The 26,546-nt window shown below is 36.3% G+C and overlaps 1 protein-coding gene across 1 annotated transcript in view; it reads left to right on the top strand.

Moving 5' to 3' along the window:
• KHDRBS2 (KH domain containing, RNA binding, signal transduction associated 2) overlaps positions 1-25,000 on the top strand; it is a 1,025,883-nt gene extending 1,000,883 nt beyond the window's left edge. Inside the window, exon 9 of the mRNA XM_006893149.1 lies at positions 23,919-25,000. Coding sequence (XP_006893211.1) covers positions 23,919-24,016 — 98 coding nt within the window. The 3' untranslated portion in view covers positions 24,017-25,000. The remainder of the gene's footprint in view (positions 1-23,918) is intronic.
• The last annotated feature ends 1,546 nt before the right edge of the window (positions 25,001-26,546 follow it).

Genomic DNA, 26,546 nt, shown 5'->3' with positions numbered 1-26,546 from the left:
ATATCAAATTTTAAACTAAGTTCCGTACTAACTTAATGTAAAATTTAAATGTCTGGTGATCAATAGCTTGAATTCGGTTTTGGAACATATATGTTTGAATTATAGGAATTCTAGGCCAATTCTTTTGTTTTTCTAGATATTCTCTCATTAATGAGAGTCACTGTAATTGGTTTGGATAACACTGAATAGCTCATGATTCAATAAGAGTACATTTAAATACAGTGTGTAGATTAATTTGGCTAAGCAATGCTTCACATAACAAATACCCTCTAAATTCTCTCGGAGACTGACAGCTAAGAATGGACAGCAATATTCTCTCCACAGAGAAGGGAGCTGTTTATTAAAATGTATTTAATGTATGAACTGAAGAGCTAATTATGCCTCCATTCTTTAGTGACATTTTAGATGACAGCTGTGTGGAAGCAAGGCAGATAATATTAATATATTTTCTTTAAATGAATGAAAGCAAAAATAATTTTTGTGCCTTTTTCTAGGGTATTTAAGTGCCTCACTTCAAGTCAATTGCAGAACACAAGCATATTCATTTGGTGTTGAGAAGCTAGAATGATTATTATCCCAGTGTGAAAATAAGCTCTACATTGATTAATCTGTGAAAACAGCAAAGGGAAATGTAGCCAGCTAGAAATCATGCCAGTCACGTGATCTGAAGCTTAAAGACGGTCCCTTTTTAATAGTAAATACCAATATAAATTAAGGGATATTCATTTCACAAATGAAAATGATAGAGCTTTGTTTATGTGGCCAAAATGTGTCAATCAATTTATAAAAAATATGTGTACATGAATTGTATTTCTTGAGATTTAACATTGAAATTGTACTATAAGAGACTGCTGAGAAATATATTACAAAAGTTTATGTAATTTTTAATATAAATATCTAACTTTTGTTATTTAAGTGTGAATGCCTGGTGAATTTCTATATCTAAAATATTTTAAATTTGGTTTTCAAAGTCAATTTTAAAATTAGCTTCTTTTTGTGTGCCCCCACCATTAGAGGTTGCAGTTAGAGAGGTATCTAATCTTACATGTCTTGATACTAAATTAAGATTATGTTATCCAGGCAAAAAGAGTAGTGTACTGTTATTTTACTGTTTGCATTGCTAATTTTAGGCTAGATCCATTTATTATTTCAGTTTTTGTGTGAAGTATACACTTTTATTCAAGAGTTTTAAACAAACGAGAACAAGCTTTTATATGTCTTCTGTATTAGGGTGGAATGCTGACTCGCATTGGGTGTGAGTTGATTGTATTTGACTTCCTTTTTTTAAAAAAAACACATTTGGTCAGTAGGATGGGGCTGGAGTCCAAATTGGAAGTTGTCTGGAGCAGCTGGAATCTAACAGAAGCTTGTTTTCAGGTTCTGGTGAGGATTAGGGTAGAATGTTGACTTTCTGTTGGATGTGAGTTGATTGTATTCAGTCTCCTATTTAAAAGTTAATTTGAGCCCTCAGCCTGCAGCCTTGGGGCCTGCTTTTAATTGTTTTTGGTCATTCTTCTAAGTGATATAGCACTGGTCTGTCCATTTGCTGTACAGAGATAACTCTTGGTTGCTGTGATGCTGAACTGATGTTCAAATGTGATAATGGTTACTTATGGTAGACAATGTTTGGTGGAGCTCCCCAATTAAACTTGGAAGCAGGAGTGGCATCCACTTCCGAAATAGCTTTCCTCCAGAAACTCTGTCAACTTGGAGAAATGATGAAAATTATGCAAGCGTTCAAGTCTTCATTCATAGGGTTGCTATGAGTTGCCTATGAGTCCGTGGCTCCTAACAACAATGTCAATAAAGATTCTTAGCTTTGATTACATGTTTTGGAATCATTTGGTGAGCTTTGTATAGCATTGATGCATAGTAACCACCAAAGTACAGTTTCGTTGGAGGAGAAAACTGGGCATCAAGGTTATTAAAAATTTCCTAGGCAAGTCTACTTAAAACTAAATTGAGAATAGGTTACATGGAAGCAAGGAAAAAAAGAAGCCTATAATTTTCATATGTAATACTTTGATACTTTATTATAACTGAATTATTTGTAAAACCACTTCCACCCTCAGTATCTGCTTCTTATAGCTCCTAACAAAGATAAATTGTTAAGACTGTGTCATACATTTGCATATTGACTATAACACACAATTTATATTTAGGCCACTTTTTAATAACACTGAATATTTTCTAAGTCAATATTGTGTCACAGTCATAGAAACTAACATTTTAAATCCAGTTTAAAAGAAAAATGAAACTGAAAGTAATAGAAAACACAATTTACTCCCTTTACAAACCATTTTGTGTTGAACAGTTAAATCTCAAACATGATTCTCCCTAAAATTTACCCAACAGATAAACAGTTCATCAAACAAAATTATAGTCCACATGGTTCTAACAACTCCTGTTGAGACAATAAAACAAGCTCTAAGAATGTCCTTTTACAGTTTTGTACTCTGCTGAGTTAATGGCACTATCATTTAACTGAGGAGGAAGAAAAAGTTGAGTCATTTACTGTCAGAATCTTGGGGTGATTTGGTTCAGATCCTGTACAGTTTGAAAAAGTATTTTCAGTATAACAAAGATTTATATTTAGAATGTAGGGGGAGGAAAAGAACTCTTTTCCAAAAAATAAAATGCAGAATATCAAATGTACAGCTGGGATAAAAACTTTCTCTGCATTCTCTTAGTTATCTAGTCGGCTATAATGGAAATACAGAACTCTGATATGTAGTCCATAAGGAGTTGTGCTGCTGGTAACCCAAAGGCCATATTTCTCTAATGGTTCGAATCTATCAACTTCTCTATGGGAGAAAGATGAACAGTCTACTCTTGTGCAGTTTTTAGCCTTGGAAACCCACTGAAAGGGTCAGTTCTGAATCTGAACTTATTGTCTCCAATAAGAGGAAATACCTGAAGAACCACAAGTGGATGGCTTTATCAAAGAGTAATTTCTTCCCTCACTTTTTTTGGCTTGTTCTTGTTAGACATCTTTCAATCTAGAAGTCTTAATTCAGAGTGCTGGCTCTAGAGGATGTCTTTTTGTTCTTCTGGGGGAAGATCCTTGTCTCCTTGAGTTTTTGTTCCTGAAAGATCTTCCTATGACTTAGCTTCTCTCTTTGTGCATCTCTCCTTCCAAAAATTGCTTATTTTAATCTGCATCTCAAAAGGGATTAACCCGAAATGAACCCTATATCAATCTTGCTTTATTGACAACAAAGGTCATTCATTCCAAAATAGAATTATAACCACAATATTAACTCAAAACCTCAGTTCATTGGCATCAATTTCGAATGACTTTCACTCACTTAATAGTGAATTTCCCAACCTAAATTTGCATGAGAAGAGAATGCCCATCTTTCATCTAAAGAGCAGGTGGTGGACTGGAAGCACCAGAGATCACATCTTTGGGTTAGCAGCACAACTCTCAGTGAACTTTGCTCCCAGGTCCCCTTACCACAAACACAGGATTTACAACCATAATTCAATCTATAATCTTCATTTTTTTAACGTGTTAGATAAGAAATACGCAGCTAGGAAACATGCCACCATTGGAGATTTATAAAAAATTTCCTTACTTTGGGAAGATTATTGTCCTTATTGCAAAAGACAAAGCTTGAAAAACACAGAGCTTGAAACACTATACAATTCTGAAATAAATGTGCTATATTTCTTTGACCTTATACATCATAATTGAGTTAATATCATAATTTAACTCATACCTCATTCCTTCATGAATTTTAACAGTGTAGTTGTTGTGTTATTGTTATGTGCTGTTGAGTCACTTCCAACTCATAGTGACTCATAGCGACAACAGCCCCAAATTCTGCTCTATCCTGTGCCAATCACACTGCCTCTGATACACCCATCCCGATTATCCCACTCACTGAATCAATCCAGCTCGTAGAGGGTCTTCCCCTCTTGCACTGGCCCTCCACGCTCCCAAGCATGTTGTCCTTCTCCAAGGACCAGTCCCTCCTTACAACATGTCCAAAGTATGTCAGATGAAGAATCCTTGCCTCCAAGGAGCAGCCTGGTTTAACCCTCTCCAGGATGAATCTGTTTGTTTTCTTGGCAGTCCATGATATGTTCAATACTCTTCTCCAGCACCACAGCTCAAAGGAATCAATTCTCCTTCTATCATCCCTCGTTATTGTCTGGCTCTCTGACACATAGCAAGTGATTGCAAAGACCATAGTCTGTGTCAGGCACACCTTAGTCTCAAGACTGACACCATTGCTCTTTAGTAATTTGGAGAAGTTTCTGGCAGCAGACTTTCCCAACACAATTTGTCTTTTAATTTCCTGGCTGCTGGTGCCAAGTGTGTTGATTGTGGAACCAAGAAAAACAAAGCTGTTTACAATCTCAATCTCTTCACCATCCATCACAATGCTGTCAATCGTCCATTTACTAAATTTTATATGTTGTTGTTAGGTGCAGACTAGTTGAGTACTAGTCATAGAGACCCTGTGAATGATAGATCTCATCCCTGTCCTATATTTGAATCCATTGCTGTAATTGCTTGGTCAGTCTATCTAGCTGAGGGTCATCCTTTCCTTTGCTGTCCTTCCTCTCATGGCCTCATAGTAAGGAGCTGCTCTACCAACACAAAGTCACATGGTTTGGATCCACTAGCTGCTCCATGGGAGGAATAAGGACAATCAATGCCTGTGTAATTTACTACCTTTGAAAACTAGATGAAACGTCAGCTATGAGTTGATTCTGACTCAAGAGCACATAACAACAACATGCTGTCCCAAGTATGTGAGATGGGCTTTCATCATCCTTACCTCCAAGAATCATTCTGGCTACACTTTGACCAAGATATACCTATCTGTTCATTCTTTTTCAGTCCATGAGATATTCAGTACTCTTCTCCTACACCACAATTCAAAGGCATTAATTCTTCTTCTGTCACCTTTATTCATTGTCCAGCTCTCAGATACATAGTAAATTATTTAAAAGATCATGATCTGAATCAGGCAGACTTTAGTTTTTAAGCTGACATCATTGCTGCTTAGTATTTTGTAGAGGTTCTTTATAGAAGACTTTCCAAATGGAACATGTCTTTCGAATTTTGGGCTCCTCGTATCAAGGGATAGTGGATCCAAGAGGGAGAAAACAATTAATCACTTAAAAATCTTCCTTCTCTCCCCATCATGGTGCTTCCTGTTGGCACAGCAGTGAATATTTTTGACTTCTTGATGTTGATGTACAATCCATATTGAAGGCTGTAGTCTCTGATCTTCTGCCGCAAACATTTTAAATTCTCTTCACTTTTGGTAAAAAAGTTGTGTCATACGCTGTCAAAGGAACAAGTACTGTGTGGGTACAGTCATATCTGGCCTCTACCACTTCCACATGGGGGAAATGCCCCGTCATAATTATCCACAGCACAAAATCATTTCCAATAAGGTCATGCCTGTACCTTATGCCCTTGCACCTCTTTCTACCAATTCCAACAACAATCTTGCTGTTCTACTGTGTCTGAAATTTGTTGCAGTAGCTCACAGAATACACAGAACCATGCTCATTCTTTGCAGGGTTCATTAAGAAAGTTAACAGGATAAAATTTAAGTTAGAAACAGGATTTAATTTCTCAGAACAATTTCAGAAGTGTGCTTACAGGATCTTTACCCTTCAGCAATCATGGCCTTAGGCCAGTGTTACAAAGCTCTTATTCCTACTGACTGTGGCTCTCACACACCAAGTCCAAGTCCCCCAGCAAGCTTGGACAAAGTCTCTTAGCTCTGGTTCTGTAGTGTAGCTCCTCCAGTGGAGATCAGGTCTGTCTTATGTTAGGTTTCTAGCTCTCTTCTGTGGCTGCTGCTGCTCTTGCAGACCCCAGTGTAAGCAACACAGGAATCTGTGACCCCAGTGCACAAATACGTGTACACTCTGCTTCTTCTTTGATGGTAGTGATGGTAATGAGATTTCTGCTGCTTCTAAACCCCTCAATCTAGAGTCAAGATTAACTAATCCCCTTGTAGATAGGCTAACACACCCATGCACACGGCATGTTGTTGTTGTTGTTATTGTGTGCCGTCGAGTTGTTTGTGACTCATAGCAACCCTATGTAAAAACAGCCCCAAACCGTGCTCTATCCTGTGCCAATTGCATTGCCTCTGACACACCCATCCCGATTACCCCAGTCACTGAATCAGTCCATCTCATAGAGGGTCTTCCCCTCTTGCACTGTCCCTCCACCCTCCCAAGCGTGATGTCCCTCTCCAAGGACGTGTCCCTCCTTGCAACATGGCATGGCAAAAGTAAATAACTAGGAAAACTGTTTTGAACAACAAGCCTTTAACATCACAGACCACCCCTTGGCCATCAAACATTATATCTAGAGGATTAACTTTCTTCTTACTATCATAAAAAGAACTACATTCATGAAAGCATGTAAATCAGCAATGTCATGCTTTGTGTCTTAATATCCACATCTTAGAAATTCAATTTTTAATTTTCCCTTTCCTACTAAGAAAACACTTGATGGTGCCACTGGACCAATTGGCACCATCATGATGGATGGAGAAGAGATTGAGGTTGTTAACAATTTCAGCTTGCTCGGCTCCACAATCAACACTCTTGGTACCAACATTCAGGAAATTTAAAAAAGAGGAATTACGATGGTAAAATCTGCTATCAAGGACCTCCCTGGAATAGTGAAGAGCAATGATGCCAGTCTAAAGACTAAGTTGTGCCTGATCCAAGCCATGGTCTTTGCTATTAGTTACTATATATCAGAGAGCTGGACAATGACGAGGAATGGCAGAAGAATTAATGCCTTTGAATTGTGGTGCTAAGAGAGTACTGACCAGTAGGAGAACAAATAGGTCTATCTTGGACAGGGTGAAAACAAGTTCCTCCTTGGAGGCAAAGGTTTCTTTTCTTTTTCTAAGAAATGTGATTTTAATGAAAGTTTATAGAAAGGTTGGATTTTTATATTAATTCATTGTTGCATATTTTCCTCCCTACCCCCGAGTTTACTTAAACAATATTATTTCATTGTTGCATAATTTCCTCCTTCCTGTTTACCCCTCCTCCAGTCCATTTTGCTATGCCCTGCTTATTCTGGATTGTTGTCATACAAATAATGCTTAATCATATATTCTTTTTAAACAGTTATTTCCTTCATCTGTTCCAATAGTGTTCATTATTTATCCCCTCTTTTCTTAGTTTCCCTCCAACCCCCATGTCAGTCCTGTTTTATAAGAGTGGCATTTGTCCTTCTATAATGATATTTGTCCTTTTGTGACTGAGATATTTCACTCAGCATAATATCCTCTAGGGTCACCCAGTTTGTATAACATTTTATGAGTATCTGTTTTTCAGTGCTGCATAATATTTCACTGTGTGAATGTAACATAGTTTTTCTACCCATTCATTTATTGATGGGCATTTCGTTTGTTTCCATCTCTTTGCAATTGTGAATAACGCAGCAGTAAACATGGGTATGCATATACCTGTTTGAGTGGAAGCTGTGGTTTCTTTAGGGTATATTCTTAGTAGTGGAGGCAAAGATTTTGAAGGTCCATCTGACATACTTCAGGCACATGGCCAGAAGGGACAAGTCTTTGAAGAAAGACATCACGTTTGGAAGAGTGAAAGGACAGCTCAGGAGAAGAAGACCCCAGATGAGATGGATTAACATGATAACTGGGTCAGTCAGATTAGCTGTGTCAGAGTCAGAGAAACTGGCTCAAGATTGGATAGGAGTCAGAGCTATTGTATGTAGGGCTGCTGTGAGTTTCAGGCAACTCGATGACACATGAAACAATAACCCCAACACCATACATGTACTTTTAGGAAACAAGCATATTCCTTTCTCTGAATAATCTTCTGTTTCCACTGGACTCTTGAGCATCTGCAACCATAAACAAAGTCCAGTCAAAAGCAACAATTAACACTAGCTCAAAGCATAGAATATCATCTTGGGTTCTGCTCAGTTCATCCTTAGCAATCCATGACTAGGTCTAAATTAGAATCAGCTGCAAAGACTGGCTGGTTCCTTCATTCAATTGTAGTCTCCACATCAGGCCAAGTCAACATGCCAAGGGTCCTCATGACTCCCTGCTCCTCAAACTTGCAACCTTTCTGTGCTTATCCATATATCTGTGCCTGCTAAGGAGACAGTGCCAAAGAACATGTCCAGGCTCAACCTGCATGTCTCCTACCTCCACTGACCAAGTGGATCCAGGAGGCCACCACCAGTGAAGCTATTCTCCTACTGTCTTTAGCTTCAAGTCCTGGAAATGGACTCTGAGGAGCCCTACCTTTTCTTTGTCTCAGTGCACTGGAAGCCAAAGGACTTGCTCAAATATGTAAAAGTCAAGGTTTTCTTATTCTTTTTCTGACCTTGCATACTTGCCTTTCTTCCAAATGTAAATCTCTTCAACCAAAAATCCAAGGAAGGTCTGCAAATCTATTCAAATGCAAATCTTCTCAAAGTACTGAGTAGGACTTACTCTTCCCCATGCCCTCTAACAAATTCTACTACTTTCAACAATCATTTTGTCAGACAAACTTTCTCTTTTAGCACTTTCAATAAATTACTGAACAAAGGTGGGAATTACATGCTTTCAAAATTTACAATATCTAGTATTGATTTATATCATACACCTTAACATTACTACATAGAAGAAACAAAGAAAAAAACATCAATAGCCTAATTGCTTAAATCAACAAAATCATTAATCATGTTTATAATAAATCTTAACATTACTATATGGGAGAAACAAACAATATTCATATAGTTAAAACAATAAAACCCTTAAGACATAAACCTTTAATGATATTCCTAATTTCAATTTCACGTTTAATTTAGCTCACTCATATGCATGTGGCCTCAAGTCTCTGTGCATTGTCTCATGCCAGAAATAGCTTCTCAACTTTTCTTTCTACCTTCTGGTTGTTGTTATGTACCACTGAGTGAAGTACAATTCACAGTGACCCTCTGAACAGCCTATTGGACCTGTCTAATCCTGGGCTGTCCTTTTTCATCTCTCATATACTTGATTTCATTGCTATAGGCTCTACGTCAATCTCTCCCATTGGGATCTGCCTCACTTTCGTTAATCATATACCTTTTCAATCATGATGTTGCTTTTTCCAAGGAATAGTCTCTCTCCTAAAACAAAGCAAAACAAAACAAAAACCTGGCTGCGTTTTCTCCAACACATATATGCTTGTTCTTTAGTAGTAGCAAAAGTAACTGTTTTAACTCTACTTCCCAAGCCTCTAAGTTCTTACTCTAACAGAATCCCAAACTTCTATGAATCTGGAGCTATTGCTCCTCTCTTTGGGTTTTTTTGGTGTTTTTCTTTTCAATCAATAATTTATTCATTGCTCATACCTTTTTATAGAAAACCAGAATAACATAAATGACAATTATATACATGGATCTTACCTAAATGAATATACAAGTATCAAATTGGTTTTATCTATAGAAAGAGACAATACAGAACTCATTATCAGTTGTCTAAACAAGCATTGAGGCTGATTGTGGAACAGAACATTAATTACTCATGCAATTTAAATTACAGCAATGTTTTAATATATATATTAGGCAACTATTCTTTGTTTTTTTCAATGTAGTAAACATAATTTATCCAGTTTTTCTCAGTCTTACCCCCACCCCAATGTCAGCCTCATTCTGTAACAGTGCTCTTCTCTTTGTAATGACCTTTTGCTCTCATCATAGATGACATATTTGATGTCATCTCATAATTCATCTGGCCTTCAATCATTATTGGTCAATGTCTCAAACCTATTCTTGAGACATTTTTTAAATTCAGGTGGCATAGACTCAAGATCATATTTTTATTTTTGTGGTATTGTTTCAATTTTCTTCAGCCTGAATTTGAACTTGCAAATGAGTAATTATGTATGTATGTCTCTATATCTGTAAAAGTGTATCCAGTAATACAGTAGAAATGGAAGAAAACTGTGCAATTGAAAATATAATCAAATTGTTCATTATAGTTTTTTTGTAATGAACAAATTATTTAGCCTTACTGGTACCTTGTCAAACCCTTGGGTCAGTTTATAACAAAATAAACCAGGAAAAATAAATTGTAAAACAAAAACTAGACTAGTTAGAGATTTTCCTCTGTCCCGGAAAGGCCCCAGAGGCCCCTCATGTTCAGAGGATCGCAGGGCTATGGAATAGATGAATGTCTGAGGAGGCTTTTGTAAGCATTGACCAAGTCATGAGGAAAAGGATAAAATTAAAGTTGCTGTAAAACCAGGAAGAACAAAGTGAGTAGATAGAAAAAGAATGAGACAAAAGCCATTAAAAAAACCTGGGGAAGCAGCCAGAGACATCTGGGGCAAAGCACAGGGAGCTCGAGCAGCTCAAACAGGATTGTTAATATTTTCCTCAGTCTGAGGCCTTTTTGATCCCCTTTTAACTCCAAAAAATTAGGGTTCTGAATACAAGTTGAACTCACTTCTGTTCTAAAGTTTGTGCATGAGGATGTAGAAGAGAAAGAAGCAGGTCACTACAATTTAGTCTGTTTATCATACTAATAAATCTCTATATCTACTTTCTTCACTAAATTAATCTGATGGAACGTTCCTAAATAACACTTTTGAGAGAGAATTACAAAATATTTCTACATAACCTTCTTATATTTCTTCATCATTTCTCATCCAGAATTTATGTGCATCACCCAAAGCTGAGCTTATGACATAATTCTTCAGATTTCTGATTGATTCCAGATATACTTGACAATTATAAAAATACTGTTCATGGTTTTGCTGTGAGTCTTTGTCAGCTCCACAGCACTTAACAACAAACAGTAACAAGGAGTTGCACCAAGCTTGCACATTGTGCCTAATACCACCAGTACTTTTCCCTACACCTAACACTGAAGAAATCTGTCCTCCAACTGTCCTCTTGGTCTCCTTTTTTAAAAAAATATTATTTTAACTAAAAAATGAAAAGACTATATAAAGTGCACAGGTAGTTTGGGAATACTTGGGTCTGATCTCTCCTAAATCCATAAGGGGGAACTGCCCGCACCAACTGCACCCACAATACAAAACCAATTCTCCTGTGGTCAGGTATGCTCCCCTCTCCCCATGTTTCTGCACCTCTTTTTTTATTTCGGTACCAGTCATATTTCCTTACTGGATCTGAAATCCAATCCATTGCAATCAATAGCTACTCAGACTTCGCATATTTATGATCATGGAGTTCATTAGAGAAGTTAGGCTATCATCCAGGTTGGTAGCAGGACAGAATCCCTCAGTCCACACAGTTTCTCAAGTGTGGTCACAGGCCTTTGGACCTTCAGTTATGTCAGTGTCACAAAATCCCCTTCGACCTGTCTGTTACGTTTTTACTCAGTTTGCCAGCAAGCTTAGGTGAAGGCTTATCTCTGTCTCTGGGCAGCAGCAGTCCCAAGTGACTGGAAACCTAATGTGTAACATGTTACTAATTGTTATGGGAATTAAAAGCATTTGCTCAGTGCTTTAGTAAGGAAAGAGATCACTCGGTTACTAAAATATGTTTGCTATGTAAGAGCTCTAGTGGCCAAGTGGCAAGATGCTGCACTGCAATCCTGAAGGCCCATGGTTCAAGACTACCTGCTACTCCATGTGAGAAGGGTGGACAATCTCCTCCCTTGTGGTTGCTGCCTCTGAAAACCCACCAGAGGGTCAGCTATGGGTCCGTTCTGACTCTAAGATACACAATACCACCACCACGACAAGGTAAAGTAATGGGAACTCTGGTGGCTTAGTGATAAGAAGTTGTGCTGACTACCCAAGGGCTCATGGTTCAAATCCATTAGCTGTCCTGTGGGAGGAAGATGGACAGTATCCTCTTGTGTGATTTACTGCCTCTGAAAATTTGCTGGTATATCCAACTCAATGGTGTGTAACAAGAATAACCACACATAAAGGGATCTCCTGCACTTTAAAATCTTTAAAATAATTTATTCTTCTGGTTATCTCTTTTAATCCTCTCAGTACAATTTATGTAGCAATAAGATGACCTTCCTTTTGAGAAAAAAAATTATACAAACATAATTTTACCAACAGCACTTCTTGTATATCATTATTATAGTTTCCATAAGTAACATAGGATACTTATACTTTTGGTGGTCAACAAAGCCATCAATATCCAATTGTCTAAGATGAAATTAGAGATCAGATTATATTGGTCTTTATATGGAATCCCTTGCTAAAGAATTCAGATTTGATCCTGAGTATACTACTTCATTTGGAATTTAGATTTGATCCTGAGTGTATTGAACCAGAGTTAATGAACATGTGTAATTAATTCTACTAGAAACCCACTGACTAGAAATTTGCTGCCCTTATTGTTCTTGTTATTCTTGTGTACAGTAGAGTCGGAACCAACCCATAGCTGTCCTTCTGGAGGGTTTTCAGAGGCAGTTAATTGCATGGGAAGAGACTGATCAGCCTTCTCCCTGATTAGAAAGTGTTTGTTGTTGTTGTTTGGTGCTGTCGAGTCGTAGACGGCTCATAGTGACCCTATGAACGAACGGCTTGAGCACTGTCCGTACATAGAGTTTCCAGAGACAAGCCATTTCGGAAGTGGATGCCGCTCCTGCTTCCAGGCTTGTTTTAGTCGGGAAGCTCCAGCCAACACTGTCCACTATGGGTACCCATTACCACGATTGGCACATCACTGTCACAGTCCAGCATCACAGCAACAATGAGTTACTTCTGTACAGCAATGCACAGACCAGTGCTATACCACCTAGAAGAATGTTTGACAGGAAAACAATTGAACCCGGCCGAGGGCTGCAGGCCCGAGGGCCCTTTGGGCCTAAGGGCTTCTCCTGCCTCAAAACCCTAGGCCAAGCCTGGCTTGCCTCGCTCCCGGGGACAGAGCAAACATGCATGTCAAACACATGCCTGGAAAAGCACTCGACTCCAAAAGCTTGCCATGATTCCTGCGCTCATACCACCATGCTCCTTCTGACCAATTAGAAAGTAGAGTAAAAATAAGAGTATGCATCTACTTACACACACACACACACACACACACACACACACACACACACACAAACACATGGAGAGAGAACATGGAGACAAGAAGATCAATGTAATATTCTAGGTAGAATGTTGTTGCTGCTATGTTGTTACATACCATCATGTTGGAATAAACTCATTAGCTGACCCTCAGCAGACTTTCAGAGACAAGAAATAGTATGAGAAGAGACTGGCCTTCTTTCTCCCATGGAGCAGCTGATGGACTCAGATTACATACCTTTGAGTTGGCAACGCAGCTCTTTACTCGGTCACCAAAATTCCTCAGGTAGAGTACAATGGTGACCTTCAAAGGCATAGAATCCACTGGAATGGAAGGAAATGGAGAGTTTCAATATAGATCATGAGACATCAGTGGTTTACTGGTAGAATTCTTGCTTTACATGCATAAGATCACCAATTTTCTACTAGTAGATGCATTTATATTGCTTTGATCCTTCAGTGGATGACAATGGTATTCCCAGACTAGGAAGAAAGGACTTGTGATATATATCTGAAGATCACATGGATGTTAAAGGACAGAGCAAGACATTGTTCCTTTGTGCATGAGGGCACCTTTGAGTGGGAGACCATTACTCTGGCAGATGACAACCAGAAGTGTATATTAAAGAAGAAGAGGTGAAATGTGTGATTATTTAGATTGATTAGGAAAGGGAGAAAGAGGAATGTGATGATTCCAAGTAGATGTTTTGGTCATATATTTCACTGAAAGAGCAACGTTAAGTTAAAAATTAAAAACAAATGAACTCACTAGCATCATGTCTGAATCAATTCATAGCTGACTCTCCAGAGGTCTTCTGAAGCCAAATCACAGAAGGGCTTGCTGCGTTTCTCTTGTGGAGCCAATCATGGATTTGAACCGTCAGAGAGTTTCAGTCATTAGGTTAATAACACAATTCCCTGCAGACTTCATCATGATGGAGAAAAAAGATGAGTGTAGTTTCAGAAAAGGTTCCCTTTTAAATGCCTGAGGAGATATTTCATGGGCAGTTGGAGATGCAAGTCAGAAGTCTGGAACACTTTTTGACAATTAAAACGTGCCATCAGTGTATAACTTGAACAACACACTGAAGCAATCTTTTGATAAAAAAGAAACATAACCAGAATTCAAATGCAGGTTAGGCTCCAAGACTCCTGAAATTTCCATTCAAAGTGAAGAGATTTATCTGAGAGAAGTCAAAATGAAGACATAAATTAATGAAATATTATTAATTTAGTCAATAAATATGCCTGCCATGTGTATCATAAGATTCTAGAGTTAAAAAGAGAGGTCTTGAAGAAAGACTTGTCCTTTATTACTCTCCAAATGGATTAGACAAGTGTTACTTTTTGCCACCAGAGGATATCTAATTAAAATTTGGGGGTGGGGGGTGGGGAAGAAGATACTGTAAACACTTCCCAGAAAGTGACTGAGTTTTCCTGAGAACAAATCCTGATGGTGAACTGAAATTTAACAACTCTTCTTGAACATAATACATTATGTTCATCTGTGAAAACAGATGCCCGTCATCTATGTTACCCTTTCAGTACTTTTCCATTTTACCCTCTGAATCTTAAACAAGAAGCTCTGCAAATGCCATCATACAAATAAATGGTGCAAGGGAAATGGTTGAGTCAGTCAGTCCTACAATCATATTTTTTTAAATTTTATTTTAAACCCTTATGTCGAGGGCTGACTTTAAAAAGTTCACAGCAAAGGAGTTGCCTCTACTATGTATGGAACCCAAATCCCGTTATTATTTTTAAGTGTTCAGAGCAGAACATGTATCCCACTTTCCATTCTGGATGAGGGAGCCCCATGATGTGCAGGTTAACATAGCTACGTGAAGCAGGCCCCACTCCTGTTAATAAAATTAAAAACTACAGTCTCATGTAGCTAATTAATTGTTGGTGGTTCACTCATTATTGCATAACCCAAGAGAAGTGAAATGAATGAAGATCTGTCTTCTAGGCTAATAAAAGGAGATTAGAACTTAGGAACAATTTCTTTCAGATGGAAACATGGTAGAAAATGGTGAGGTAGTTACAGATAAAAATGTGGGTTGTGTCAACAACTCAGCATTCTGAATTTAAAGAAGGCAAGATTAGTGTCTCTTTTTATTTCTCTCTCTCATTATCACTGAGTCTGAATCAACTTATAATTGACCCACCAGCAGATTTTCAAAGGCTGTAAATATCACTGGAAGAGACTGCTCAGCCTTTGAACTAAATTTCTTCTGGCTGAGAGCACAATTCTTTATGCACTATGACACCAAGCTCCCTGTCCACTCCTCAGGACTACTTTATTTGCTGGAATCCAGTCTTCTGAAGCAGCCAGATTCTACAGAGGTTTGTTTGCTGGTTCTGGTGAGGATTAGGGTGAAATGTTGACTTGCTAATGAGTGTGAGATGATGTGATTTGGCCTGCTGGCCCTAAAGCCTAGTTTGTTTGTTTGTTTGTTTATTGTCAAACATTCTTCTAAGTGATATAAGCACTGGTCTGTCCATTTGCTGTACAGAAAGCAGAGATAACTCATGGTGGCTGTAATGTTGTGACACTTATGTGTCAAATGTGATAATGGTTACCCATAGTGGACAGTGTTTGGTGAAGCTTCCTTATTAAAACAAGCTTGGAAGCAGGAGTGGCATACACTTCTGAAATAGCATGCCCTGGAAACTATGAACTCGGAGAAATGACGAAAGTTATACAAGTGTTTAGGTTTTTAATTCATAAGGTCACTGTGAGTCATCTACAACTCGACAACACTTAACAACAACAACAGCAACATACAAAATATTTAAAGCTGTGGTTGGCCCTCATAAAAGTTGACAGTTGCTGAGTTTCTTAATTTTTTTCCCTTTTAATGAGATATATTTTTGAGCAATAAATCAATAAAACAAATTATGTTACCATAGTGAATTACAGCAGCAACATAACATGGAACCTTTACTTTTGGGGAATAAATAGCCATAAAATAACCTTTAAGTACACTTTTTTTTTCTTCTTTTTTTTTAATTTAGGTTGTTTATTTTTCATTTCAATGAACATCTACAGAGATTTTGGGATTCCATTCATTCATTGTTGCACCCTTCTCCCCGCACAAACACCTCCCCCCTCCTCCCCCATTTGTTCCTCTCCTTGAAAAGCAAAAGAAAAACTCCCTCACTCTTGAAAGTTGCTTTTAAGTAGAATAATATTCCTTAGAGATATCAGAAACTTAACGGAGAAAAACACAGTAGCTCAAAGCCAGAATGAATTTTAATCACACATATTGTAATGCTCTTATATGACTGGCAAACCAAAGACACCAGGGCTTTATAATAATGGAGATTAACTTAGGTTTCCTACTTTAGTTGTGGTTTTGCATATTCATTTACAGTGCTCTGAAAATAAATAGACAACGCTGCCCTTCTTTTTGTTATGCATTTTAAAAAATAGATTTTTCCCATTTCAGAAATAAAGTGTGTGTATATCTATCTATCTATCTATCTATCTATCTATCTATCTATCTATCTATCTATCTATCTCTCCATCCAAGCACAGCAAAATGTGAGCATGACCGCCCTGCCCTCCATAATCTCAATGGCATCATAGATCCTCTCTGAACTAATCACTAAAATTAATATGCTCTGAAGGTGGCATTTTAAACCTCCTTCTGCAAAGATAAACATTAAAATCTCCCTTTCTGTATACTGAAATAATGCAAGCTTTTTCTAAATTGGCCCCACGTTTCTATGCTCTGTTTCCATTTTCATCTCAAGAAGAAATAAAGTTTATCTGAATTTGAAATAATTCAACTCAGGAATTTCACTATGACAAGCATGCATTTAGTATCTTCTCTAAGGCATACTTTGTTATTTATTTTCTCGATTCACATTAATGGTCTAGCTAATGTTTCTTACATGGCAAGGATCCATAGCTTTGTCACATTAAAAACTTGTCTAGTTGCTTATTTCTCCTTCTTGTAAGTGTTCCCAAAATACAGAGAGTATATTGGAAAAGGCACACTGTTAGTAAGACTTATTTGACTGAGTGCCAAGTATATGAGGTGCCAAAAATTTTTTATGTCAGTAGAGTACCATTCAATAAGTAAGAACAATTGCCGGGGTAATTTACACATAGCAGGTTAAATGCTGAGTGTTAAGAGGTTACCAGTTCAAACCCGCCAGCTGCTCAATGGGAATCTTCTCCTGTTAACATTTACAGCCTCAGAAACTGGATTTTGTTGTTGTTGTTGTTAGGTGCCGTCGAGTCCTAGACGACTCATAGCGACCCTATGAACGAAAGGCCTGAGTACTATTTGTACACAGAGTTTCCGGAGGGAAGCCATTTCAGAAGTGGATGCCGCTCCTGCTTCCAGGCTTGCAGAAACTGGATAGAGGGTCCTAATTCACTCAGATCCAGTTGGATAGATTTTGGTTATCAAAATAGAGAGGCCCTAGTGTAGTGTGCTGCTAACCAAAAGGTTGACCATTCAAGTCTACCAGCTGCTATGAGAAGAAAGGTTAGGTTGCCTCCTCAAACAGGATTTACAGCCTGGGAAACCAGAGGGGTTCTCAGTGAGTCAGAATCAACTCAACAGCTGTAAGTTTATTGCAGTAAAATATTCCACAATGATGCTTATGAGCATATGATAGACATGCACACTCACACATCCATAAAAAACTCACTGAATTAAAAAATTAGTCTTGAGTTAATAAAAAATTAGAAGTAGAGTAATTTATAAAAGCATACTGATGTCTTTCAAATACTGGCAACGTGATGACCTAATTGCTAACATGTGTTTCTGAATAGGAGTCCTGGTGTACTCATTTTGTGAGATTACTTTCTAAAAATCATTTTTATTTTGTAACATAATTTATACACAAATTACTTGACATATTTAAGCTGTGCTTACAATATATATGGCAAGTGTCCCTGGTGATGTCGGAGTTGAATTTAAGTTCAGTTGAGTTATGAAAGACAGTACCTTCCTCTGATATGTTTCCCAGCTTGTCCTTCAAACACTAATTTAATTGGGGTATCATCTATGAAACCACATGTTATATTTCTCCTGTGGTACCCCTAAGTCTACTAAAGCCACTGGCATATGTAAGACTTAACACAGTGCCTGATGAATAAGAGATACTCAGTAAACATTTATTTAATGACTTATCTCCCTTATTTCATACCCTTTATGATACATTAAAATATGAATTGGGAATCCAACAAATTGTGGTTATTAGTTCACCTCACAAAAACTTTGTTTCTCACATCTTAAATTGCTTGCTAATTTTAGATCCATAATTCAACTCAGCAATTTCACAATGACAAACATGTATTTAGTATCTTCTCTGAGGCATACATAGTTATTTTCTCATACACATTCATGGTCTAGCTATTGTTTCTTACATGGCAAGGAACCATATTAAGAGAATTCAGCTACCTCTTTTCATTTTCCAACAAGACAAAGAGAGATTGTCTGTCTCTAAATTGTCTGTAATGAGTTTTAAAATGACACTTGAGACCACATTTGGGGTCAGAAACAATTGGCTGGTACTCCAAATTTCCTTAAAAGTCCCAAAGTAATTAAAATTCTACCTTTACCACTAAATAATAGAATCCTGAGAGGGCAGATAAATTCTCTCACAATTTCTAGGCATTTATTATTTTTAATAATAAATATTTTTAGAGAAACTTCATCAGAAGGGGCCTGATAATGATCTGCTTGAGTCTTTCTCATGCTTGTGGTTCTGCTGTGAATTCAGATGACAATGCTCTTGAATTCCCAAGAATCCTTCATTACTCTCTGTGATTCTTAAAGATATTCAGAAGCCTAGATATCATTGGTGAATGATGAAGAAGTTGATGACTATATAAAACTTATGACACACTATATAGTACACAGAAAAACAGAGTCAATACCCTCCAGGTCAGATTGAAATAACAGAACTCCACTAAGAGAAATTGTCTTGTATTATCACAAAGCCATTGGAAATGTATGTTGATATGGAAACATTATGATAGTTAAAAAATTATGTGTCAGAGAAATTCAGTGCAGTTAGAAAACTTTTTCTAATCTTCATTAACTATTGCTATTAAAACAATAAGTTATAGAATCAAGACCTGATTTGGTGGAATACATTATTTTCTCTGATAACAGTGAGGAATTAAAAAAAAAATCTAAACCTTACTTGTGCCTCAGTAGGCTTCACACGGCACATTGAATTACTTGTTTCTCTGCAATCTGAGAGATGAGCATTTTAAGTTCATCATTTACTTAGAGTGAAAAAGATGGGCAATTATAGACTCAGACACCAGTGAGGGTGGCTGTGAGTCAGAATTAATTCTATGGCAACAGGGTTTTGTTAAATTTTAGTTTATTTACCTTTCTAGTTCTGTACTTACCCTTTAGCAAAGTGGAAAAGTACATTAATTCACATAGCTGTTGTTAGGTACCGTCAGATCACCTCTGACTCATATCAGTCCTGTGGCAACAGTTCTAAACCTCACCTGATCCTCTGACAGCATTACAACTTCTGCCATACAACATCCATTCTTGCAGGTACCTTGTCAATCCATCTCAGTAAGGGTATTCCTCATTTTTTCATTGACCCTGTACATTTCTGAGGTTGATGTCCTTCCATAGGGTCTAAAATCCCTCTTGATAACATGGTCAAAGGATGTGAGAGACTATGTGTCATCATCTTGGCTTATAAAGAGTATTTAGGTTGCATTTCCTTCAAGAAAGACTTGGTTTTCCATCAATTCATGTTATACAATATTCTCCACCAACACTACAACTGAAAGGCACCAGTTCTTCAGTCTTCATTATTCATGGTCTAATTTTCACATCCATAGCAATCTAAAATACTACGGCTTGAGTCAGGCACACATTACTCTTTAAAGTGACATCTTTGTTCTTAAATGTTTTAAAGAAGTTGTTGGCATTAGATTTATCTAATAATATATGTCCGTTGATTTCTTGGCTGTTGCTACCATGAGTGTTGATTGTGTGACCAAGTACAATGAAGTTGATGATGACAAACTCAGTCTTCTATCATAAGGTGTGGGGAGGATTTTTGTTTTCTTCTCATTGTGTTATAATCCATTTGAAAGCTCTATTCTTTAAGCTTCAGCAATAAGTACTTTGAGTCTTCTTTGTTTCCTACAAAGAAAGTTATGACTTTTGCATTCAAATGAAGAATTGTAAAAATACATTTTTATGCAATGAAATATAAAATTTTTTATCTTTTTTGTGAGACTTTTCTATAATTATTCCATTGGCTCCATTAATCAAGTACTTTCTGCTTCATAATGCCTATATTATTCCTTCAACAAAACCTTAATTTAATTAATATTTAATGCATTCAAACCTTATTAGGCCATTAACATTTTTTCATACTTTGTTGGTACTGTGGTTAAGAACTTAACGGGTATAGAATCACTGATGGAATACTTGACAGCAGTAGGCTTGGTTTTGGGGTTTAGCAATATAGCAGTGTAAGTGACACTGCCTATTCTAATTCTGACCAAAAATTTGAAAGTAAAGAATGTTAGTTCCATAAAATTTCAAAAAAAAGTCAAGTAAAAAAATTCATGTAAATCTAAGTAAATTAAGTTTATATTAAGCATAGACATTTTATGTAGCAAATTCTCAAGACTATACTGGTTTAGAAGTTCTAATAAATGATATGGCTGATAATTTGTTCTTCTATTTATGGTTGTTAAGTTATTTTCGTAAGTTACCCAACACATCCAGAGCAATTCAGAATCAAAGAAGAGACCCAAAACCTTCAATTACCTGGGAAAATACAATATTTCTGCTACTTCTGCTTCTAAGCTTCGTCTTGATGTTTTATGGAACAGCTTTCCTTTGTCCTACAGGGTCCCATGAGTGATAATAGATTCACAACTCTGGCCGCATATATTATAAAGTCCTGTATTTCATATACTTTAAAACAACTGAGGGCAAAGAATGAATTAGTTTAAGTAGAAAGAAATTATGAAATGACTAAAATATTGTCTCCATTAAAGAATAAAGACATTGGCACATTCTTAATTATGTCAGACAAAATGTAAATATTCATTTTACATAAGGCTGAGAAAGCACTTTCAAGCTTGCAAAGTCAGTTTTCCCCTCTAGCAATTAAAGACTAAAAGGAAGGGTTCTTTTATTCCATTCACAGGGAGTTGTTAGCCACTCTATTCCTACTCATAGCAAACTCATTTGTGTTAGTGGAGAGCAGTGCTCCCTAGATTTTTTTAATGACTCACTTTCAGTAATAGACATCAAGCCTTTCTTCTAAGATGCTTCTGGTTGGATTTTAACTGCCAGCTTTCAGTTAGCAGCTACATGTGCTGACTTGTTGCATCACCTAAAGACACTCATCCTCATGCACCTACCTGAGCATGCAGACGCCTCTAAGTAATCTGCATACCTGGAGTTTTCCCCTGATGAACTGGTGTTGAGAATTTTTGTCAGTTTGTGAGTAAATTCCTTTTTTCAAGGAATAACATCCAGAAAGATCAAAATCTATGTTATCCCTTCAAACATGCCTAAGTCTGCTCTTTTTAAAGGCAAAAGAATTGAGACCAAATAGGCAAGCCCATTGCTGTGAAATCAGTGCTGACCTTTATAGACTGTAGGATAAAGTAGAATTTCTCATAGGGTTCCCAAGACTAAAAACCCTACTATGAGTAAAAATCTTTATGGAAGCGGATTGGCTTATCTTCTTCTCAAAGACTGATGAGTTCAAAGCACTGACCTTTCAATTAGTTGTCAAATGACTAAACTGTAGTGCCCTCAGAATTCCAATAATCCAGTGTCAAGTCCAGTGAATCTTCTCATCATAGGACTTTAAAGTAAATACAGTGTTTACCAGCCATATAGTCTTTGTGATAGGTATTCAACTCTGCAGCTGTACCCTGAAAACAGACAGATAAGATCTAAACAAATGTGTATGCCTATGTCCAAATAAGATAGGTGCTCAGATTTGACCTCAAACTAGTCTGCCAACCCTTGACCTAAATCAACCCATGTTCTGAACCAGGATAATATTGTTCATATTTATTTTGTGTCTCACTCCTATTTGGTATTCCTTCAAAACTGAATTAAGCAAAAGATGTACCTCAGAAAATGAAAGTTAATAAAATTTTTGTTTATTATGAGATAATTATCTATAATACAGATGTTCTGTTAAATTTTTCTTTAGAAACAAACTATTCACTTAAGTGTAATTTTTTCATAAATTAATCAACTTTTTAAAAGTTTTCTATATGGTAGATCATCTTATTCATGCTCCAGTCAGTGCAACTTTCTCTTATTCTGGTTTCTTTATCTTTCTAAATATTTGTACATATTTGTGCATATTTTTTATGCAGATTCACTTGAACCATCCAGGATATATCCCTTTCAGTAGTTGATTGACCTCAGTGTGCAGATCTTTTCCAGTTGAAATTTCCATTATTGCCAACTTATAGATTAACTAACAATGCCAGTCTGTGTCTTTCTAGCAATCACCTTTCCTGTTACCACACTTTCTTCCACTATAGTCCATGAATGAAATTTGCACCTACATAAGTTTATAATAGCTAAATAATAATTGAAAGACTCAAATGAGCTAGTCTGTAGAAATGTATGAAATATCTTGATAAATCAAATATTCAGTCCCTGATCCTTTGAAGGAAGACTTCATTCTTCGGGGGAGAGAAACTTTATAGTAGTCCATAGAAAGTAACCCTGCTAGCCCAAAGACTGCACAAATCATTGCTCATTTGAATTGATGACCTGATCCAAGGGTGAAAGATAGACATTCTCCTCATATGTAATTTACAACCTAAAAACCTCACTAGAGGTTCAATTATGAGCTGGTTCTGGCTTAATGGCAAAGAGTGACTGACTGGGTGACTTTCCACAGTACTGAAAAGTCTGGCTACTTCTTGTTTTTAGCTGTATTTATAGATATTGTGTTTACTGATGGTCTGAAAACAGGTAAATGAGTAACTTTTCTACTGACTAACTTCTACTTTTTCCAAAGTACTTATTATAAAAAAAATATATGTTACATATAAGATATAATTTTTCTACATATATATAGAATTTTTTTCAAATACATATATTTGGAAAAATTTTCTATATATACAATTTTTTCCAAAGAATACCTTAGAAAAACAGAGATTATCACAGTAGAAAAATTATATATGGAAATATTATATATATGGAAAATTATATCTATGGAAAAATTACATATGGAAAAATTATATACATGTGGAAAGTATATATATTTATATACATAAAATTTTTAATGACATATAGGACAGATTAGCCACATAAGAATGGAGAGCTTCTGAAAAATATAGACTGTTACGTCCTGCTCTCTAGAGTATTATAGTCAGTTGATCTAGGGAACTGAAAGGTATAGTATATAGCAGTTAATGTGGGGGGTTTTGTTTTAAATTTTCATGTTCACTGGTGCTAAATTAAAGTCAAAGTCATTGAGAACTGACCGATAGCTGACTCTCAGAAGGTTTTCAGAGGCTGTGAGTCACACAGGAGGAATATGCCCATCTTTCTCCCTTGGAGCAGCTGATGAATTTGAAGCATCTGCCTTTGGGTTGGCAACATAACTCTGTTTTTTTTCTATGTAGTTTCTATTGACAACTGTAAAGAAAGGATCAAGTGAAAAGTGGATTACACTGATAATCTATTTTGTGGAAGCAGAAATTGCATATACTTTTACCAAAAGACTTTAACTTTCTCTTTTTGGCAAAATGTCCTGAAAATTTCATTTCAAGTGGCTGCATTGCAATATATATTCTTTTTTAGATTTATCTCACCACATGGAGAAAATGATTGGTCCTCTTGGTCCATCATTACATCTTAAATGACTGTTTCTGAAGCCATGTGCATGTTTCTTTCTCTTGTTCTTAGCACCAGAAGAATGGACCACAACCCGCTCCAGCCTGAAGGCACCCCCACCAAGGTCAGCCAGAGGGGGATACAGGGAACATCCCTATGGTAGATATTGAAGGTCTTCCTCACCTGTGATCTCACCTCAAAGACAATTCATAGCCTGTGGTCTCCACATAAACAGCAACAAGACAAGTAATAGTCCTTTTTTTTTTTTTCTATTCTAGGGATAACTGCTCATGATTATTCTTGTATTTCCCTCCTATGCTGTTGGTGTGACATTATTAACACTAGTATTATTTTGCAAAACGGACTTTAAAAAGACATTGGCAGACATTGTCTATTCCATTCAGTAGGATGATACTCTCTTGGTTGTTTTCATTGTTGTGTGTATTTTTTTAATTATTATTTAAATGAAAAAAAGAAAAGCATGAATCTGTTCAAAATCTTTGAGTCTCAACCAACTAGCAAAACTTTTGTTTAGGGTTGCTAAAAGACTGTAATATGATTTTTGAACTAGCTGATAATAAAGTTGTAGATAAGATGTTTTAATCTGTCTTTTAATATCTGTTAGTTAGATCAAGATGTTCAATATTAAGTTTGTAAATTTAATTTTAAATGCTGTTTTAATGGGGTCGAAAAGAAGCAGCTACTGTATGTATGTAGCTAACTGAATTTGTTCAGTGTTTTAACCTGTATTTGTTAAAAAAGAACAAAAAACACACATAAAGTTCCATGTGTAAGCTTCTCTAAATAGGAAACCACAATTTGTCAAATATGTTTGCCATAATTTGTCAATAAAGCTGAAAATTTTTGTAAAACCTAAATTTGGAATTACTTGTTTTCTAGCTTTAAATGCCTGCTTTATTTCTTCTTCAAGAGATGCCTAAAATGTTTTCTATTTAAAACTTACAAAAATGAACCCAAGCCTGTTTTAAGATATTTGTGTAGTACTTTAAAAAAATGTATTAATAACTTATGGTTGTTAAATAATTTAAAAGTTAACAAACTAAACTGTTACATGAATCATGGTTAGTAAACACTAATGTATAATATGTTAATGGAAAAGATGGATTTAGAATAATAAATGGATTTTAAACTATCCTCTAAGCTTTATCTTGCTAAACACCAACTCTGATTGACTTGTTTGCATTAGCATGTCTCTCCTGAGAAAGAGTAATGGAGTATAAAGAGGTAAGATTACCACTTACCACTGTCTAAATGCCTAGTTCTTCAACCTTTGAGTTTCCCCGCACATTAAATATCCCATTCTAACATGTAAGCATTGCGTAGACTCACTTTATTGTTTTCACTCAAAGGAGTTCGTGAACTTCATTTGCGTAGTTTATAACAATTTGTTTTGACAAACAAATCATCAGTGTCACTGGCCAGTTGTTGCTATTCAACCTCAAAAACTTTATTTGTAATTTTCAGTGCTAAATATCACCGCCCTTGAAGGCAGTTTAGAGGGCTGATATTTCTTTTGAGACTATCAGACTTGATGGCTGATGATTATTAAGGAAATATGTCGCAGGACTCAAAGGATGACTAAACGTTAAACAGGTAACACTAATAGTAACTCTGTAATTTTGCATATGCAACAGAAATGTTAAATATTCTCAGTTATTAAGTTCCTGATAGTTAAAAAAGTAAACCTGCAAAAACATAACAAATAGGTCTATAGGTTATTAAAACAACTAATTAACATTAACTAGAGGCACCAAAATTATTTTACAAGATATAACCCTCAAGGCAATAAACAGAACTAAAATTAACAATAATAGTAATGCAACTCTTGCTAACATCAAACGTTAAGCTAAATTTTGATGGGAAAAAACCAAAACCAAAAACCGAAAGACTTGATAGTAGGGATGAATGCGAAAACTGTTAATCTTTTAAATACAGTTTTTTTGTTTATGGTGGCTTTTTGTCGATGTTATTGGTTTACTTTTTTGCTGCTAACCAGCTTAGGCATATTGCTGTTGAGTTTTTTTCAGCTGGAGTTGCATGCTAATAGTTTTATGAAGTGTGTGTCTGTCATCAATTAAAGTTGTAAATATTTGCATTTCATGAAATGCAGTTGGGTTTTATTTAATTGTCTTTGTATTCTTTCTCCCTATTTCAGGTGTCTATGAGCAAAGAACAGATAAATGAATAGCAGATGTGATGGTTTATAAAGGACAGAGGTAAGCTTTTAATTGTTTGAGTTTGGGGGTTTTGCTTCCTTCTCTGACCTAGATAAGATAATATTTACCCATATGAAGGCAAAACAGTGAACCCAAACACCATAAATGTTGCTTGTTGAAATGCTGAAAGCCTTTTTTAGGCTGTTGTCAAGGAACTGTATTCTTTTTATTTTCTTCTTAAAAACAAGGCTTTCTGAGTTTATTCGAAATCATGCCAAATGAGTTGGGAGTGAATAATTAGCCTAGGATTTTTTTTCTTCTCTGTGAATTAGCTGTTCCATCTTTTTAAATCTACAAATAAGAATGCTACAACATTTTAACTGAAGATATAGGGGGAAAGAAACCCTAATTGCTGCCTGAAAAGAAGGGAAAGTGGATCATCCTGTCAATGAAAACCAGATGCAATAAATAATTGGCCATTCTCATAATTTTCCCCATTTATCTGACTGCTTTCTGCAGTAAA

This window comes from Elephantulus edwardii, unplaced genomic scaffold, assembly GCF_000299155.1.
Source record: "Elephantulus edwardii isolate Elephantulus edwardi_28Jun2011 unplaced genomic scaffold, EleEdw1.0 scaffold00124, whole genome shotgun sequence".
In the NCBI taxonomy this organism is placed as follows: Eukaryota; Metazoa; Chordata; class Mammalia; order Macroscelidea; family Macroscelididae; genus Elephantulus; species Elephantulus edwardii.
The sequence above is the reverse complement of the archived record's forward strand: the minus strand, read 5'-3'. Positions and strand labels throughout refer to the sequence as shown.